This window comes from Nannospalax galili, unplaced genomic scaffold, assembly GCF_000622305.1.
Source record: "Nannospalax galili isolate Female #2095 unplaced genomic scaffold, S.galili_v1.0 scaffold151, whole genome shotgun sequence".
Lineage (NCBI taxonomy): Eukaryota > Metazoa > Chordata > Mammalia > Rodentia > Spalacidae > Nannospalax > Nannospalax galili.
In genome coordinates this window covers 538,191-557,846 of record NW_008332087.1, presented here as the reverse complement: position 1 = coordinate 557,846, position 19,656 = coordinate 538,191, and the positions used below count along the sequence as shown (strand labels likewise).

The following is a 19,656-nucleotide window of genomic DNA, read 5'->3' as shown; positions in this document are numbered from 1 at the left end:
TTTTCAAAGAATCTCAGAATAGAGCTACTCCTGCTTTAGCAGCTAGGCAGGCTCCTAGATGTAGTGAGAGCTTTCCATCTGTAAAATGTTTGTGTCCATGAATGAATTGTGAGACTCATGCATCGTCATGAATGACTGAACCCACTTTTCCAAAGGGCAGGCTTTGATAGCCTTATCAGCAGAGCCAGTTTCCATGTTATCTGGGTAATGCTTTCCTGATCCCCAAACCTTGATTTCCTCATCTGAAAAGGGGTCCAAAAATACCGCTTCCTGGCTCTTAGTGGATGTGCAGGAGATGGCCTTTCTCGGCCCTCATGAGTCAAATTCTTAATAAGGTGTTTAAGTAGCTAATGGAGAGATAAAGGCAAGGGTATCTTCAGAGCCTTGAAATCAGGCCATACCAATAGCCTCTCGGCCTGAAGTACTTCCTATTCCTGTGCCTGTATTCCCAAGGGCCATGACTGAGCAGACCAGAGAACCCCTGGCACATGTGTATGCAACTATAAAACATGCCGTAACCTTGGAGTCCCAACATCAAAAGGGAGAGCTCCAGTGCCTTATAAAATGTGTGCTCCTCTCTGTAAACCACTCCAAATGCCGTTGTCTCCACCCCACTGGGAAGCTTGTCACTGCTAATGCAATTCTTACGATTCTCACCGCTCTGTAGCCTCTTGATCTTCATTGCCATCTCTCTGCCCCTGAGTGTGTTGGAAACAAAATGTCCTGTCTGGTGTCCAGTACTTAAAATAACAGACAGTGGGTTCCTGCTGCCACATGGCAACGTTACTGCCAGGTCCTCCCAACACCCCCCATCCGGGTCATGCCAAGGAAGCATAGGGGGAACGCCAGCAGCCAAGAAGAGCGTGGCCTTCTTTCACCACTGTAGGCATTCTCCAAAGTCAATTTGATTTCCCTAGGATAAGATTTCAGAAATACCAGCTACTTAAATGGTGAGGAATGTTGTACAGAAAGGTACTTTCCATCTATAGAGACAAGGACCTCCTTTTCAAGTAATGCTGCCTAGGAGCAAATGCAAGATTGCCCAGTCTGTATTCTGACAGTGGTGGTATGCTAAATAATTTAGGGGGCGGGGGGTCAGCAGCGTGTATTCCTCCATGTCCATTTTTAAACATGAGAAATGGTAAAAATAAGTTACCCCCTTGGTATCTGAGTATATTCATATTCCTCAGTTAAAAACTAAGAGTGGCACTGTGGGCCCAGGAGCTCATCAACTCCGTCTCCTTTTCTCCATTTTACAAAGAGAAATTCTCTCTCTCTCTCTCTCTCTCTCTCTCTCTCTCTCTCTCTCTCTCTCTGCATGCCAATGGTTTGACAGGGAAGAAATTTTCCTTCTTTAACACAGGTCACTCTGGCAGTTTCCACTGTCCATAATTCCTAATTCCTTCTGGTCCTCTGGGAGACTGAGTTGTCCCAAACATATTTTTGGAAACACCACAGACCATTGTTTTTATTAGGGGCCTGCAAAGCTTTGTAGTAAGATGCTTTGTGTTTTATTTGTTTTCCTTCCTCTGCCCCAGCTGTTTTTGTTTTAACAGCATTGGAGGGAAGGTTAAAGTATTGGTGGCCTCTGTTAACCTAGCCCATCTCTCAAGCCAGCAAGGCTGGAAATCTGAACAGAGGAACAGCAACCTGCAGCTCGTTTACAGGCATGGGTTCATCCTGACCCTGTCTACCCTCTGAAAGGGGTAAGGCAGATGGTGGGGCTGATCTCATGTTGAGTGAGCGCTTTGGAGCAGATAATGTCAGGAAAGCAGGTCATGTCCACCAAAGGAACAATAACAGTGGAGAACCAATCATGTCAAACAAGAGGCTGCCATATATCCCGTTTTATTTTTAAACCCAGCTGTAGAGTATGGCAGGAAACAATCAGGTACATACCACAAGCTCGCATAGCCTTCCAGGTGAACTGGCAATACTGCCGGTTTCTGAGATTTCCAAGTCTACTTAGTTGCACCTTACAAACAAAATCCCTCATTCAATGGGTCTGGGGTGCAGCCTTTGCATAGGATCCTGGCAGCCTCTCCTGATGGTGATTCTAAGGCGACACTGAGGCTGCTGAGAATTGTGGCTATTGAAAAATGAGAATTAACTTCTGAGCATTTCCTGGGTGTCAGACATGGTACTGAGAGGCTCCCCTGCTTTACCCTCTCTTTATTTCCCCCAATCTTCCTGGGATAATCTTATCTCTCTCTTACAGATAACATTGAGGTTTTAAGGATTGAAGCTATCCAAACTGAACTTGATTCTAGTCCATTTAACTCCAAAACCTTTTCCTTCCTCCATTCAACACCCAGCACAGACTTTAGCAAAATAAGAACTTTTATAAATTCTCTAGAAGCTTACATAATCAATTGCCTCATTCACTTCTTTATCTGAGTAGGAACTTCCCTGTCTTCTCCATAAAATGTGAAATAAGGACCTGAAGCTCTTTAATTAGGGACTTTGAGTCTTTCAGATGGGATCTGGCCACACTGCCCAGTCTCCACACTGCCTGGATGCCATCTTGACAGCAACCATCCCTATGCAAAAGGACACTGCCAAATATCCCTTCTGCTCTTACCAAGCCCTCTTCAAATGTGGATCTCAAAGCACACCATAATCAGTACAATCACTCACATCCTGTCTAGATGAGTAGCAACATTTTATATGTACAAACTCCCCATCATCCCAAGGCCCTCCAGGAGAATGCAAATGTTCCCAACTTTAAAGAGTAAGCAGTAGAGTAATTGAAAGGAGCTGTACCTTGGCCATCACTAAAGACCTCAAAGGCATTTATAGATGACCTATATGTGAAAATATAGTGACTACAAAGTATGTCGGAAAGCTTGCCAACCATGCTGTACCAATAACTGCTTCAAAGACAGGAAAGACAGTATAAGAATAAAGTATCCAGTTCTTACAAGTCAGATAACCCCAGAACCAAAATTCTGATCTGTTTGTTCAAGTCTCCTAAGGTTCTAGAAGCAGTGAAGTGATGGCATTAACTGATAATCCAGTTACTTGTGTTAATCAAGGAAGAGGGGACAGACGGGGCCAATTAAGTAGCTGGGCAGTTCAATGATAGATGAGTCATTACAGGCAAGTGTAAAGATAATGCCACTGGGGAAAACAATTTAAGTCATTTGTGCATTTTCAGGCCAGGAAATCCTAGTCTTTGAGGGGAAACATTTAGGAATCATCAGGCCCAGCCTAATGAAGTCATCTGTTCATTGTGCAGCTAACAATCAACAAAAGAGCTGAACACACAAGGGGACACGCCATATGGAATACATCTGGGTGACTGGGAGGTATATGCAAGCCTTCTTTTCAATAATCTTTATAACAACTCTTACCTCAGCCCTCTTCTGGTCCTTCAGCCCATTTTCCTCCCTTCATGCTCTTATCTCCCTAAGTAAAAAGTTTCAATGTTACAGGTGAATTTTTAAGCCAAATATTATTCCTCCTAATTTGTAGATCTGTACTTCAAATAGGCTGGTCTGTATATGTGCAAGTTTCTAAGAGATATTTCAGCATGCTGTAAAATCATGCTTTTTTTTTTTTAATCATCGAAGAGGCTGTGTCTGTACAATAGAATTTATGCAGGTAGTCAGTCCCATGTCTCTTTAGATCCCTTATATTTATGTGGGAAATTTAGAATTGGAGAATGAGGGGACATTTTTATTGTTGTTGTTATTTTCTTTTGTTTCTTTAAGGATGAGGGTGGGGGGAAGGACGTACACATGAAAATAAAGCATGCTTGCAACTACCTGTTTCTTTATCTCAATGGCCCATCCAGGAACTCAAAAGTAAAGGTTATTATCAGTGACTGTTATGTTGCTGAATCCCAGGAATATTATTCCATCTTCTCTCTTCTCTCTCTGTTTCTCTCTCTGTCTCTCTGTCTCTCTCTCTCTCTCTCTCCCCCCATTTTGTCTTCCATTTAGGCTCACTCTCCCCATCACGATCTTTAATTGTTGGATTATTCAATCCCTGTAGACTCATCCCTCCTATTTTTCTTTTGACAATCTTCCCTTGCTCAGGCTCATTTGCTTCACACTCAACCACAGCTCACTTGGATCTCTGCCACTCTACTTTCCTACCCACCGTCACACCATGGCATTGTTTTCTCTACCTGGCTGATCTTCTCTGACTTTTTTCTGCCGAATAATTTGTTCATACTTCAGATTATAGCCTGATTGGAACCAGGCTTTCTTGGGCTTGGTTCAACACTCACAACAGCTCCCCACTGACTATAAGCCTTTTCTGTTTCTGTATTTTCCCTTCTCATTGCTACCGATGAGCTTTGCATGACCATGTCTCTTCACAGGTTGCCACAGCTTCTAGTAATCCATGGCTCACTCTGTCTCACAGGTTCTACTAACAAGCTCTTCTCTCCATGTCTTGCAATTTTGCTCTATCAACTGTTAGCTCTAGATGCTCTACCAGCAAGAGGATCCGGTTTAATCCGTATATATCATCTCTTTGACAAAGTTCCTATGGCAGACTGCTTCATGACTCCAAGGCCAATACCCAAATGGATTCCCCTTGGGTCAAGGGGATCCCTCACCCACTTTCTATGGCCAGGATGAGGGGACTAAAATGCCAATAGATGTTTTCTCTGTCATAATGTGCTTACCAGGAACTGAAGAGTTGGGGAAGAATTTTCCTTGAGAATGGGATGGAGCAGTAATGGAAAAGAAGCACAGACAAGTGAGGCATTTATAACCTTGAATTTCTACCCAACAAAGTCTTCATTCCTCTGCATATACAGTTAGAACAATTAGGCTATAAAGTTTAAGTGCCTCTAGACTAATAAGTGAAAGAATCTCTAAAGTATTTGTGGCGTGACTGACCGTATCACTCAACATGCCAGAGGAATAGATAAAGAAATGACTTCTGGACTTCTGCTGGCTCACTCAACTCACTGGGTATATACCTTCAGGTCCGTCACCCAAAATGAAAGGGCTTCATGGGTCTCCCCTTTAGCAGGCCTTGCATTCTTATCTCTGGTATCTCCCCGACCCCTTACAGCACAAGGCTGTCAAAAGTATTCTCAGACTTCAACTTCTCAACTCTCTCTACTATGAAGTGGGCATAATTATGACTAGTTATAATATGAATAGCCAGTAGAGATAAAAGTTTTATTAAAGATCAGAGAAATGCGGCCACCACCCATTCATTATCTGCAGGGGTTAATAGGACAAGTTCTAGAACCCAATTGCCTGGGCTAAATTCTAGCTTGGCTACCTATACAAACTTAAGTAAGCACTTGGCTTCCCCTTATTGCATAAAATTACAGTACCTACCTAATATGGCCATCATAAAGTAGTATTAGATAAGATACTAAATACCACATACATGTACATGGGCTATAATCATTGTTATTGATAATTTTTAATTTTTATTTGATTTTGTGTGCACTAGTGTGGCAATCAGAAGACAACGCTAGAGAGTTAGCTCTTTCCTGTCCTCTTGTGGGATCCAGGGATCAGGTCCTCAGGCCTATGCACTAGTGCTTTTAACCACTGAGCCATCTCATTGGCACCCTATTGGTATATCTTTTAGGCCACCCAATCAAACTACTGGCTGCCCAATACTCGAGATGAATTTTCTTGCAGGTGGCAGAAAAGGATATTTACCGATTCACACAAAAGGAAGTTCAAATGATGATCTTACTTAAACATGGCTAGATGCAAGTGCTTCCCTCCAGATCCTCACTATGTTGTGCCGTGGTTTTGTCTAACTCAGTATTATTCTCAGCAGGCTTCGTCCATGTGCTGTTAAAGATATAGTGTGAGGACTACCTCTGCCTTTCACAAAGATCCCTTCACATCCTTTCACAATCCCAAATTGTATTCCATCGATGAACTAATAAGTAGACAGAGCATTCAACTAGCCAAGCCCTTGTGACAAAAGGGAACGGTACCAAGTTTACTCAAACGTCATCATCCACTGGAGGAAGGATGCTGAACAGAAGATGTCCGCAGCTCAATCCTTTGTCAAAGCAAAAGGGGACCACAATTGACATGTTTGCTGAAATGTTCACCTTTTGCTCTCTGGATTGTTATAAACACCCATGAATGATGTTTAAAATGTTGGATAACTTCTGGAGCAGGACCTCAGTCCGGTTTAAATGAACACCTAAACAATCAGAATTGAAGGCATCTAGAGACAACCAGTATAACTGCAGAAACACAGTCCCACTGATTAGCAGCCCTCCACCGAATGCAAACATTAGGTCAATGTTCAGTCACACTCATTCTCATTGAGCACTCTCCAATTCTGCCTGGCTTGTTCACCTGTTCCTCCCACTTGGAGGAAGGGCTGAAATAGGCATATTTCCTCAGAAGTTTTCCTCCTCTTTAATCATGTGTGTGACCATAGTTCTAAGACACACACTTCGGAACTGAGTATCAATAACTATGATATGGACACACGTTTTGCCTGTCGTGTTTCAGACCAATGCTGTCCCTTCTTTCCTCCTCTCTTCTACTACCAAATACTTTATGAAACAGCCCTTGTCAGCTGGCTCCATCTTTGTCTGGGAGTATGCTACTTTAATTCAAGTTAGATGAATTGCCCTTTAATTAGAGTCTAAGACCCAGAATTCTATGGGCTGCCTCAATTAAGATAAAGTGTTACCAATAGCTGATAAGGAGCATGTGTGTGTGTGTGTGTGTGTGTGTGTGTGTGTGTGTGTGAACCCTTATTACCCATCCTTCTCCTTAGTGATTAAAGCACTTAGCACACAATCTATAAACAAGATGTACCAGCCTCTCACCAGTCATGTAGCCTATCTCAGCCCTGGTTGCTTATGACACCTAGCAGCACCCTTTTCCCAGCCAGTTGTCCAAGCACAGCACAGTACCTCTACCTGCTCACCAGGAAATATGTCCCCATTCTATTCCCATCCCCTCCTGACTAATATGCAAGTCTACAGAAAGACTTAGAAATGCTTGCCAGGTTGACCTGACCTTTACTTCCCTTTTCATGATTGGAACTGAAGGATTTCATGCCTGTCTCCTTTCAGGTTTGCAGAGAATACAGCAACTTACAAAAAACATAAAATACTTCAGACGACGACTGATGGAAATGGGATTCATTATCTATGGCAATGACTACTCTCCCATTGTTCCGGTCCTCCTTTACATGCCTGCTAAAGTATCGTGAGTATCCAACGACTCTCAGAATCATGCCAGACCCCAGTGTGTTCTGACTAAGAGGGCACATTTGAGACTGTGGGGCCTTCGGTACAGTGATTAGATCATGCACATGAAGGGACGCTGAAGTTCAGAATTCATTTGCACAGTTTCTCAAAAGCCACCTGCAAGCATCTGCAGGACTCTTTTCCACATGCCTTCCAGAAAAAAAGAACCTGGGGCTAAGGCACATCTCTACACCATTTTCAAGCTCTGGAAATTTGGGGAAATCACTTATCTCAACTGTAAATCAAGGGCATTCCTGAGCCTTCCTCTGACCCAAGAACTTCGCTCCAACATATAACTCCATTATTGGAACTTTCTGTTTGAACCTCCAGCCATCTGAACAAATAGAGAAACTGTAGTGCAGAAAATACTATTTAAAAGATGTTTGGAAACTAGACTATTAAGAACTCATCCAGAGCAGAACTGAGTTGTAAGTTCTCAGAAAAGTGACTCTTCGAAGTATGAACTTGTGTCATTTTGCCACAGGAAAATAACAAGCAGCTGAAACACACATGAGAGTGCGTTGTTTAGCATGCCACACCATTACCATCAGTCAACCCTTTGTTCACACACATAGGTCAAAGAAACAATGCACAGAGCATCCAAGGAGCCAGGATGCAGTGCCATACTGCTCAATAGGGGAGAGTGATAATGGTGATTCCAAGTAACAACCAATCCAAACCCTTCGACCATCTGATTTTAGAAGGCACAAACGAACACATGCATTTTTTTCAACATGACTGGGTAAATAGCATGTTCACATGTTCTGGTAGGAAGATTTCAAACTTAGATCATGTCTACCTAATATTTTATTGTTAGCACGAAAGAAGGCACCAAATATAAACTCACGGAGCTACACAGAGTTTAGTGGTGTCAGGAAGCAGGGTGCTGGGCAGCTCTGACTTTGATGATGGAGACCAGAATTAGAATCTCAACAAGTTGGTGAATAAGCCTAATGAAAAGAGTCCATAAATAGTAAAAGTAGCACTTATTGTTTAAATGAAATTTGTTTTTAAACTGAAACACGATATTAAAATTATACATATTAATTGGATACGATGTGATATTCATATACATGTATATATTGCATACATTGTATGGTGTTTATTTTTTAGTATATTTATTATTTTTATTTTATGTGTATACATGTATTGCCTGCATGTAGGTAAGTGCACCCGTGTCGCGCAATACCTGTGGAGGTCAGAAGAAGCTGTCAGATCCACTGGGACTGGAGTTACGGACAGTTGTTAGATGCCGTGTGGGTACTGGGATTCGAACCTGGGTCTTCTGCAAGAACAACCAGTGTTCTTAATTGCTGAGCCATCTCTCCAGCCCCATTGTATGGTGTTTAAATAAGGTGAAACATAACTGTTTCCTCAAGCATTTATCTTTCCCTTTTGGTGAACATAATGAAAATCTTTCTTTGAGCTTTTAGAGATATGCAATATATAATTGTGCTCCGTAGTTATCCGACGATGTAATAGTATGCCAGAATTTCAAATACATTTCAGTTCAAGAATTTACTAATACAATATGCTTCATATAAAAATTACTCTTGATGGGGTAGTAAGTGGTTTGGAAAAGAATTTGGCTCAGATTTTTTCTAACCTGGGACTCTTAGAAAAGCAATCCAACCATCTTGAACACTAGTTTTCTCATGTATGAAATCAGATAGAATATTACCAACTTCCTAAGACTGAATAGGATAAATGGCTGAGGATATAGCTCAGTGATAGAGCACTTACCTAGCATGCACAAGACGCTGGGTCTAATCTCCAGCACTGATCAAAGGATAAAGTTTGAGAAGCTAAGATTGCTGAGTTTTTCTTCTATTCTAAATAAGGTTGTTTGACCCAATGATCACTCACTGAGGATGGGATGCTTACCCCTAATTTATAAATGAGAACATAAGACTTACATACAAAGGTCAGACCTCTTCATAGGCTTCACCCAGGTTGTAGGCAGCAAGTTGAGAACTCAGTGTCACTTTCATTTGCTCCTAAACTCAAGTTCTGAAATATGTAGCACAGCATTTCAAGCTTAAGTCCAAAGAATGAAATGCACATCTCGACAAAGCAACACGGAGTGTAGATATAACTGCATTAAATTTTTTTGAAATTTTACTGATTTTTTGTGCATTTCCTACAATACATCTTACTCATATTTAGACCCCTGCCCTGTCTGCACTCCCTATGCCCTTCCCACCAGATTGCATGCAGTCTGTCTGTTAAGGCCTGTTGAGTCAAGTTTGTGTCCCCAGATGTTCCTCAGTGTGAGTTCATTCACTGGAGCCTGGTCAGCCTACCTAGCATCACTCCCTTAAAAAAGACCAGCTCTCCCTCACTCAGCAGTGATTAGTTGCCAATAGTTCCTCAGCTGAGGCTGGGGCTTCTTACTTTCCCCACTCTTATGCTGAGTACTTGTCTGGTTTGAGTTTACATAGATCTTGTACATGCTGTCATCATTGCTATAAGCTCATATGTTCTTTTTGACCATTCAAAATGCATCCGTCATTATGACAGAAAAATATCTGCTTGAGGTTGCCTAAGGAAACTAAGAACAGGTGATGCCGAAAAGGTACTAGCACCTATTGCTAGTGAAAGTCATTTGCTGGCATTGCTCTACCGCCCAGCTTTGTTTCTTTCTACAATATTTCTTTCACTGGAAGTTTATCTGTAGAGAAGCTTTTGAAACAGGGAGTACATTGTATCAGCCAGTGTAGAAGGACTTGTTTCCATCTGCACATTTAAAACCTTTGATGCCGGGGGCTGGGAGATAGATAGCTCAGTTGGTAAATGCCTACCAGATCCCCACCACCCACCTAAAAGTCATGCACAGGATGCACATCTGTAGTCACAGTGCAAAGATAAGCAAGTCCCTGAAGTTGTGCGTCAGCCGACCTAGACGTACTGATGAGCAACACATTCAGTGAGAGATATCTTCAGAAAGAACAAAAGGTGGAAAAGGATTGAAGAAGATACCCAACATTCACCTCTGACCTCCAACTGCATATGCACCTACACACCTACACACCTACACACACACACACACACACACACACAAAATGAATAAATTAAAATTTAAACCTTTGATATTATTAAATTTTGTGATCTAGTCATATTTCCACCTATATAAAATGAAAAGATAATCTCAAGCCAAGTATCCTTTTGAACACATTACTGCTCTACACTCATATACAGAGTTCAATATAATATGATTTCAGCCACAAAATGTGCAAATTGGGCTGGTGAGATAGCCAGCAGATAAAGGTGCTTATCACCGAGCCTGACAACCTGAGTATACATGGCGGAAGGAGAGAACTAACTCCTGAAAGTTGTCTACTGACTTCCACACATGTGCCATCATGGGCATACACACGCACGCATGCATGCGCACACAGAGACAAAATAAATAAATGTAAAAAAAATTAAATGTTCAGATCGAGAATGTATTATATTTAGCATGAGGTACAAGGTTTGCATTTTCTTTCCACAGTCCTTGTACACTTGGGAGATGATGGTCTATAAGATGCAATGGTGCTGCTTTCTGTGCAGTGTTAACATGTATCATCATCGTCATCACCACCATCATCATTTCACATTGTTTAGCTTCCTCTAACCTACAGTAGTTCTAATTTGCCTTGGAGATTACATATCATGAGGATCATTATCTAAAATGTTCAGTGCTATCATATATATTAACTGAAGGATGCTAGCTGTAGCATTGTAAGTTTTCAATTCAAAACGGCTTCAGGGAGGCCCCAGATTATCCCAATGAATCAGCAGTCTTAGATTTTGTTCCACATTCTTTGGCAAACTCACTTCCTTTGGCACAAAAGGAAACACAGACAGTGAAATGGTCTTCTGGGAGTCCTGAAAACTGGCCCGAGATCATGGGTCAGGTGGTTTGTAGTCTAGCAATAAAAGCATTTGACTTGTTTCTCAGACAATTCTGAGCTCTCATCCTGTGCACTGCCGTGGGCAGCCTTCCATAGGGTGATCAAGAAGGGGAAAGAACAGGGTCTGTTTTCAAGCTTTCTCAGCTAGAAAGTTTTGCCGCCTTGTAACCTTCCCAGTGGAAATCAAAGGGGAACTTGCCTTGCCCAAGCCAGGGGGCCAGAGGGGCTGTGTGTTGGGTAGGTTGTGCTGTCTCCACTGCTTTATTGGATAATGTGTGTTCTGCATGAGGTACCCAAAAGACAGACAGCTAAAGAGCAAGGTGATGAAAGTCTGAACAGCCTGGTTTAGTCATTTTCTGAATAATGATGATAAGTTTTCTGTGGTGTTGTCAGCTTCCAGCCTAAGATAATATACCAGCAAGTTCTTAATGCTAAGAACAGACCTGAGGCCTTGACTTCACTTGAGGGTAGGGCTCTCAGCAATTAAGGTTTCCTGCAGAGACCAACAGAGACCAAGCGGAGAAAAGATTCACTTGGGGGTACATGCCTTTTCATCTGACTTTGGCTCTTAGCACGAGCAATTTATAGACTTTGAGTTTAATATTCTGGAGTCGTTACTGGGATTAGCTTTGGAATAAAAGAAAGGCTGAAGGATGAAGTAAAGGAATCAAATCTTACAAAGGTTTTACCCTGCATCACAGAGCCCTGTAGTCATATGACTTACATCATCTAGTCTGTAACTGCTCATGAGGGTTTTCTTCTTTCCCTGCCTCTTTCCTACCTGATTCCTCTTGAGCCCAATCAATAGGCTAGTATTCTTATGCACATCTGCATGTGTCCATTCAACACCAAAAATTTAAGGAGATCCTTGCTGTTTCTTATTTCTCATTTGACTTAACATATAATCTTTGGCCTTGGAGTAGGAATGTTGACTTGAGTCACTAAGTATGCCTTTTGTGAAATGCTCAGTTAATATTACTAAGTTTTAAAGACATATAGGTTTGCATTTAATAAATATTATTTCTTATGTCACTGTATTAGTTTATCTGTTTGGTTTATAGTCCCCAGAACTCTGCAGATAAAGAATTTCAAATCAATGCAGACTTGTTAAATCAGTCACAGACATCGGTGTTTTCTGCTCAGTGTCAAAGGCTTAATACCCACAATTATCCCACAAGTGTGTCAGATTCTGTATTACCACACACTCAGTTTTGAGAGACAGTGTGTCATTTCTTTGTCTGTTGCATTTGACAGAGTTTAATGACTTTAATCATTCTCTACTTATTATCATTGAAAAGAACAAGTCAATTAGCTGTACTCTTTTTTCAGTAGGAAAATTCTGTCTTCTCTCAGGTAACCCTTTACTTTTCTTTCCCTAAGGGCTTTTGCAAGACATATGCTTAAGGAAAAAATCGGAGTGGTAGTTGTTGGATTTCCAGCCACTTCACTTGCAGAAGCTCGAGCTCGGTTCTCTATTTCATCAGCACATACTCAAGAGATGTTAGACAGAGTAAGTACCATCCATCTACCAACAAAATCTTACTTCTGCTGCCTTGGTTCTGAGCAAGTTCTTACATTGAGCCACCTTGAGGTTCTTTAGGGTGATTAAAGAAAGAAAACAAATGACAAACTCCTTGCTAAAATATAAAGACCATTAGCATATGTCGACAATATCCAACAATGTGATCAAATCAGTAGATAGAAAAAAAAAGATTTTATTGAAGGCTGAGTCAAGTCAGAAGTTTGGTTTCATAGAAAAGACTGAGTAGTCAAATGTTTTATTTACCCTAAAAAGTAAAAGCTGGTTTTGCATGGCACTTTAAGCATTGTTTTGGAGGTACAAAATCTTCTGTAATAAAATATGACTCAACTCAAAAATACCTATAGGAAAACCAAAGAAAACAGTTCTTTCTATATGATATCACTCAGACCTAAGTTAGGTAGAAGTAATTTCAAAAGCATATTTTCTTATCCCTTCATTTTATGTGAGTATATATCAGAAAACTAAGCTGTTTCAATATAAAGTTAAGAGAACTGTCTCATAACATGAATGCAGAATTATAAACAAAAAATTAGAAGATACTAAAAAACTAGATTAGTAATAAAATAATGGTACTTCCAGACAGAATAAATTAATCATGAGAAAGAAATAAGAAATAATATGAGAATATACAGGTAGAAATGAATTACTATAGGAAGGAATATTCACAAGTAAGTGATTTTTCAGATGGGCTCTTTTAAATGATGATTATAGCACATCATTCACTCTTTCTGACCAGTGGAGCAATATAATCAGTCACTATGAAATAGGTTAGAGTGAAAAGAAGCAAGAGAAAGGGCCCCAAAATGGAGTTGTTTGAACAAAACAAGAGCTGACAAGGCCAATGGCAGTGGAAACAACAATAAAAATAGAACTATGAACACACATAATGAATGCATGAACTGCCAAGATTTGACAGATGGAGGGTATGCTGGGGAAAAGAAGATCAAAGTTAATTCTCCAGGCCTCTAGCCTTTAGTGACAGAAGATGGTGAAGCAGTTAACTGAGACTAGGCACAGAGCAGGATCAGAAAATCTTCAATAGAAGTGGAGAAATAAGGTGAGCTCGGTTCAACACGTTGAACCTGTGGGTCATTTATAGAAAAGAAAATTTATTCTATAACTTGGGAAAGAATGCAAGACTGGAGCTACTGTAGTTTTATCGAACTGAGAGGTCTTTAAAGCCAATGACAGAAGATAGAATTATCCAGAAATAAGCAAGACTAGTCAGGACAAGAGCAGACTCCAGTGGAGTCTACATCCTGAGGCACAGGAACTGCAGGTAGGATCATAGTGGGATGGAGCCAGAGAAACCAAAAAAGATGTGGACTAGTACAAGCATAGTAAACCTAAGAGGCTCCACAAGGAGGACCAAATGCACCACCCCCCCCAAATTTAAGAAAGTTCGCATAGAGTAAGAGATGAGAAGAAGCTACTGAATTAGCAACTAATGGAAGTCCAATAGTCCTTAGAGTAGATGGTTTTATGGGGATGCAGGAAGAGAAATAAGAATACAAACCAGAGGATAAAGAGTATAGTTTGAGCTTGAATTACACACACACATACACATCTGCATACACATACACACACGTGTGCACACACACACACACGTACTCATCTCTTCTTTATCATTGTAGCCTCAGGACAAAACATATAGTATATAGTAGGTTCACAATAAAAATATATTGAGAGACACAGTAACGCTGAGCTAACTCTGGATTTTGATATGATGATGAATTTTGTTGTTCTTTGTACCTTTCTATATTTTCCAGGTTCTCTAAAATGAATCTATACTTCCACATTTATTTTGAGAATGCTTGTTTTAAATGTGTTGGTAGTTTAAAGAAAAAGACTAAACAAATCTTTCAAGAAGTTTGGATGAAAGTCAAGAAAATTAAACTTCAGAAAAATTCTTTCAAAATAGTGAAAGGCATGCTGGCCCTCATGGCATATGTCTGTAACCTGAGCACTTGGGAGGCAGAAGCAGGAGGATTTCAGACTCCAGGCTAGCCTGGACTACATAACAAGTTCTAGGAAAGCCTGAGCTACATAATGAGACCTTGTCTGAATGAAAAGAAAGAAGAAATAAAGAGAGAAAGAAAGAGAAAAAAAAGAGAGAGGAAGGAAGGAAGGATAGAGAAAGAAAAAAGAAAAAAAGAAGAAAGAAAGAAAGAAAGAAAGAAAGAAAGAAAGAAAGAAAGAAAGAAAGAAAGAAAGAAAGAGGGAGGGAGGGAATGTGAGGAGGGGATGTGGGAAGGGGGAAAAAGAAGGAAAGAGTAGGGAGGAGGATGGAAGAAGGAAAGAAGGAAACTCAGAGAGGCATGTACGTCTTTACATATGATAAGGAGAAAACAGTGTTGCGCAGACCCTACAGAAATGGGGAAAAAAAGAGGAAATGATCAGTGAGCAAGTCCAAGAGGGAATGGGGTGGATAGCAGAGAAGAATGTCTATTTCTTGTGGTCCAAACAGCATTAAGCACTCAAGAACAGCCAGTTTTGTAGCTTTCAGACACTGTGATCCCTCTCCATGAGTTCATTGCCACAGAAAGCTAGGAGCACTGACCTATCAGCTAGACAGAGACAGCTCTGAACTGAGATGGCACACTCATTTCAGTCTTTAAAATGTGAGCAGTTAATGGAACTGGAGACATGGCTCAGTGGTTAAGAGCACTGACTGCTCTTGCAGAGGACCCGGGTTCGATCCTCAGCACCCACACGGCGGCTACAAACCGTCCTTATCTCCAGTTCCAGGGGAATCCGAAGCCCTCTTCTGACCTCCGTGGCATTGCACGACACGTGTGCACTCACATACATGCAGGCAATACATTCATGACATAAAATAAAAATAATAGCCAGGAGTGGTGGCGCATGCCTGTAGTCCCAGCACTCGGGAGGCAGAGGCAAGCGGATCTCTGTGAGTTCAAGGCCAGCCTGGTCTACATAGTGAGTTCCAGGACAGCTGGGGCTACAGGGAGACCCTGTCTCAAAAAGACCAAAATAATAATAATAAATAAAATTTTTTTAATGTGAGCAGTTAATATACCACAAGAGAGTGAAACCCGACCCTGTTGAATAGTCAAAGCATTGGGGTAGCAACTGGACATAAACACTCACAGAGTATAAACAATATTAGACAAAAGCAGTCAGAGGGGCTGGGGAAATGGTACAATTGGTAAAAAGTGCTTGTTCTCTGCAAGCTCAAGGATCTGAGTTTGGAGCCTTAGCGCCTATGTGAAAAAAAACAAAACTGGGCATGGTTCACGTGCACCTGTAATCCTATCACTGGAGGAGCAAAGATGGTAGCTCTTGGGAGCTCGTGGACCAATTCTTGCTGAATTGGTGAGCTTCAGGTTCAGTGGGAGACTGTTTCAAAAACTATGGTGGAAATCAACAGAGACACCCAATGTTGACCTCTAGCTTCCATGCACATACACACATACATGAACAAACGCACCTGCATAGAATGTATACATGTGCACAGAGAAAGAGAAATGAAAAGGGAGGGAGAGAGAGGGAAAAGGGGAAAGAAAGCAGTCAGGGACTGGATTTGGAACAAGAAGACATAAAACGTTTTAGTATCTCTGCTTTCTGACTCCTTTGCCGAGGGCAGTTCTAGCTGCTGCTTCATCTTTTGCACTTCCCACAGTACAGGTGTGTTCTCTGTGGGCATGGATCAGAAGACTATGAACTACAAATGATACATGCATCCTCAACATATTATGTGTATATTATATAACAACCATAAAAATGTAACTTTAAAAGGTCAAGATAAAAATCTTGGAGTTCTTAGAAAGATGGCTCAGCAGTTAAGAGCACTGGCTGCTCTTGCTGAGGACCCGAGTTCCATTTCCAGCACCCACATGGTGGCTAACAGCCATCCATAACTCCAGTTCCAAAGAATCCAACACCCTCTTCTGAACTCCACAGGCATTGAATGACATGGGTGCACTTACATACATGCAGGCAACACAGTCATACACATACAATAGAAATTAATTAATTAAAAAATAAAATAATAGAATTACCATCTAATATTCCTCTAGAAGGGCTGGGGAGATTAATTCAGTTGATACAGTGTTTGCTATGCAAGCATGAGAACCTAAGTTCAGTTCCAGAACCCCCTTAAAAAGCTAAGCGTGGTGACATGTGCTTTTAATCCCAACACTGGGAAGGCAGACAAAAGAGAATCCCTTGTGCTGGTTGGTCAGCCAGCCTAACCTAATCAGCAAGCCCCAGGCCAACAAGAGACCCTGCTTCCACAAAAAAAGGTGGATGGCTCCTGAGGAATGATACGCAAGAATGTTCTCTGATCATATATGTACACATGTATGTGTGCCTGCACACATACATGTGCCTACATGAACATGCACAGACACAAAAATTAATTAATTAAAATTCTCCTAGGATTTATAAACTACAATCTAATAGCATAAATCTTGCTCTTTTTCTTTAAAAATCAAAGAAGCTGGCAAGGACTACTGTGGTCTTTGTGAAGCTTACCATTAACCTGGGCTCTACAAAGCAGACCCCTTCTGAGTTTAATGATAACTTATGGAAAAACACCTTGTTGCAGGTTTTGACTATCGCTGATAAGCTCGGTGATCTCCTGAATTTGAAATACTTCCCACCCAAGAAGTCAGGACCCCCAATACTCTACAATGAGGAGAGTTTTGACAGCGAAGCAAGCTTTGATGAGATGAGCTTTGATCTTGAAGAATAAGTTTCCTGGTCCTGAATGAAACATAAAAACTGCCAGAAAGACCTCCCTCCTTGCCTCAGAAGGATCAGCAATGGATTTTCCTCCTTCCTACAGACAATTTTGTTTTCCAAACCAGCTTAATTGAACTGAATGTTTGTTTTTAAAGTCTCTAACTCATGTCTACAGAAACAAAACTATAGTTCCAAATTTAAGTCTCTCCTTTGCTGGAAACACCACACACACACACACACACACACACACACACACACGCACGCACGCACGCACGCACGCGCACACACACACGCATGCACACACATGCAAACACTTTTCTTGGAATAATTTTCATGGCAATAAGCCTGTTTTAGCTACTACTGTGCAGCCTCTTTGGGCCAGGCCAGACCCTTTCAGGGTTTCCAAGTAAGTGAAAGGATTTTGATTTCAACTTGGTCATCTCACTATGTGTTCTTGCCTACTTACATGGGAAAGGTGCTGGGAAGCATCTGAGTTCCTTGTTCCACCCATAAAAAGTACCAGCTACAGTTATGTATGTATCATGGTAAGTTCCAGGCAGGAGGGTAAGGCAATGTTGCTTCTACCACTTGCCACATTTGGACTTTGTCCAAGGTCAAGTGTCAAAAGACCCAGTTAATGTTTGGAGGGAGAAAGCAGAGCTGGCCAACAGTGACTAGAGATATCTGTAAATGAAACTTTCTTTTTCCTTTCGCTGTTCTACAGCTAAGCTTTTGCGGTCTGGAAAATTGGAGACTTACTTTATAAAGAAGGAGGAAGAAAGCAAGCACAAGCCAATTTTAGACCTAGACTAAAACTAAAATTGAAACAACAAATGCTGGTGCCATGCACAGTGAATGTTTAGCATGCGTGGCCTTTATTGCTTTGAGGAATAACTTACCATTTTCCTATTGAATTCTGAGTACATGCTGGGACTTAATTTCCATTAGAGCTCATTCCCAACATTACACTTGAAGAATGGCCTGATTCAAGACTGGCATTTAAAGATAAGTTCTATCTCTTTCAAGACTATCATACAGATACGGACGGCTCTATTAAATAATGCTGTCACTTTGGCACATCTACTCAGGTTTGGTGAGAAGTGACATTGCATACTTTGGTGCCACTATCATTTACCACCACCACCATCACCACCCACACAATTTGGACACAGCTTCTCTGAAAACTTAGTCCTTTGCTAATTGGGTCTAGTGGAAAAAGCCAGTGGAAAACCTTATCTTTAACAAGCTCCCAGATGGTGCCCAGACTTGGAAACTCTAAAGAGCAGTGGTGACCTTTTAGCCAAGCTTCTGTAACAGTTCGAATGAGTTACAGAACATTCCACTCCATCAAATGACACTGTAAACAAATCACTTCAAAAGAGGTTTGGCTTTGTGTGACACAGATGGGCCCAAGCTTTCATGCTGTGCGCTGAGATAGAAATTCAACCTGCAGCACCAGAGCTGGATGGAGCTACGCTGAAGCTCAAAGCTTATTCAAGAAAAAGGCGATCAGCATGCAGACCTTTTGTAAATTATAGCACCCTGGTGGGATATGATCTATTTTTTTTAAGTGGATCTCTTGGAGCTAGAGATAACTCTGCATTGAGTGGTTACTCTTCTTCCAGAGGACCTGAGTTCAGTTCCCAGCACCCACATCAGGCATCTCACAACTCCCTTTAACTCCAGCTCCGGAGGATCTGATGCCTGCGGCGTCCACAGGCACTCCTGTACTCACACGCACATACCCACACTCAGACATACATATGCATAGTTAAGAAAAATAAAATAATCTTGTTTAAAAAGTAGATTCCAATGATAAAGTTCCTCATAAATGGTGAAAACCTAAAGGAATACTGTAGTGAAGGAGGAAAAGAAATGGGTGCTAAACACACATCTGCCCATCCAATGACTGACTTTGATAACTAGATTCCAGTGCTTCTGACTGAATTGGTGCAGCATTACTTATGCAGAGAAGGTATGTGTCATATAAAATGTGCAAAGAAAGAAGGCATGTAGGTCTTTTCTTTTTAATATGTGCATTTAAATAAATTTGTTCTTGGTGAATCATCTAAAATGCACAGTGTCCGGAGTTCTACAAAGGAAATGAGTGGTAAAGAGGGCAGACCGACATCTATGCCTCATTCGAGGTCCACCAGGCAGTCAACATCCCTCTTCTCTAGACCTGTCTGTGATCCTCACCTACAGCTTCACACCTACTCTGTTCCAAGACCTCTAGATGACAGGTGTCTTCCTGAGCAGAAATGTCCGTCCTTATTACTTGCATGGAGGAACCTGAGTCCGAT

The 19,656-nt window shown here is 41.2% G+C and overlaps 1 protein-coding gene across 1 annotated transcript in view; it reads left to right on the top strand.

Moving 5' to 3' along the window:
* The window catches only part of Sptlc3 (serine palmitoyltransferase long chain base subunit 3), a 159,081-nt gene extending 141,554 nt beyond the window's left edge, over positions 1-17,527 (top strand). The window contains exons 10-12 of the mRNA XM_008827197.3: positions 7,031-7,166; positions 12,484-12,613; positions 17,217-17,527. Coding sequence (XP_008825419.1) covers positions 7,031-7,166; positions 12,484-12,613; positions 17,217-17,363 — 413 coding nt within the window. The 3' untranslated portion in view covers positions 17,364-17,527. The remainder of the gene's footprint in view (positions 1-7,030; positions 7,167-12,483; positions 12,614-17,216) is intronic.
* Positions 17,528-19,656: the final 2,129 nt, after the last annotated feature.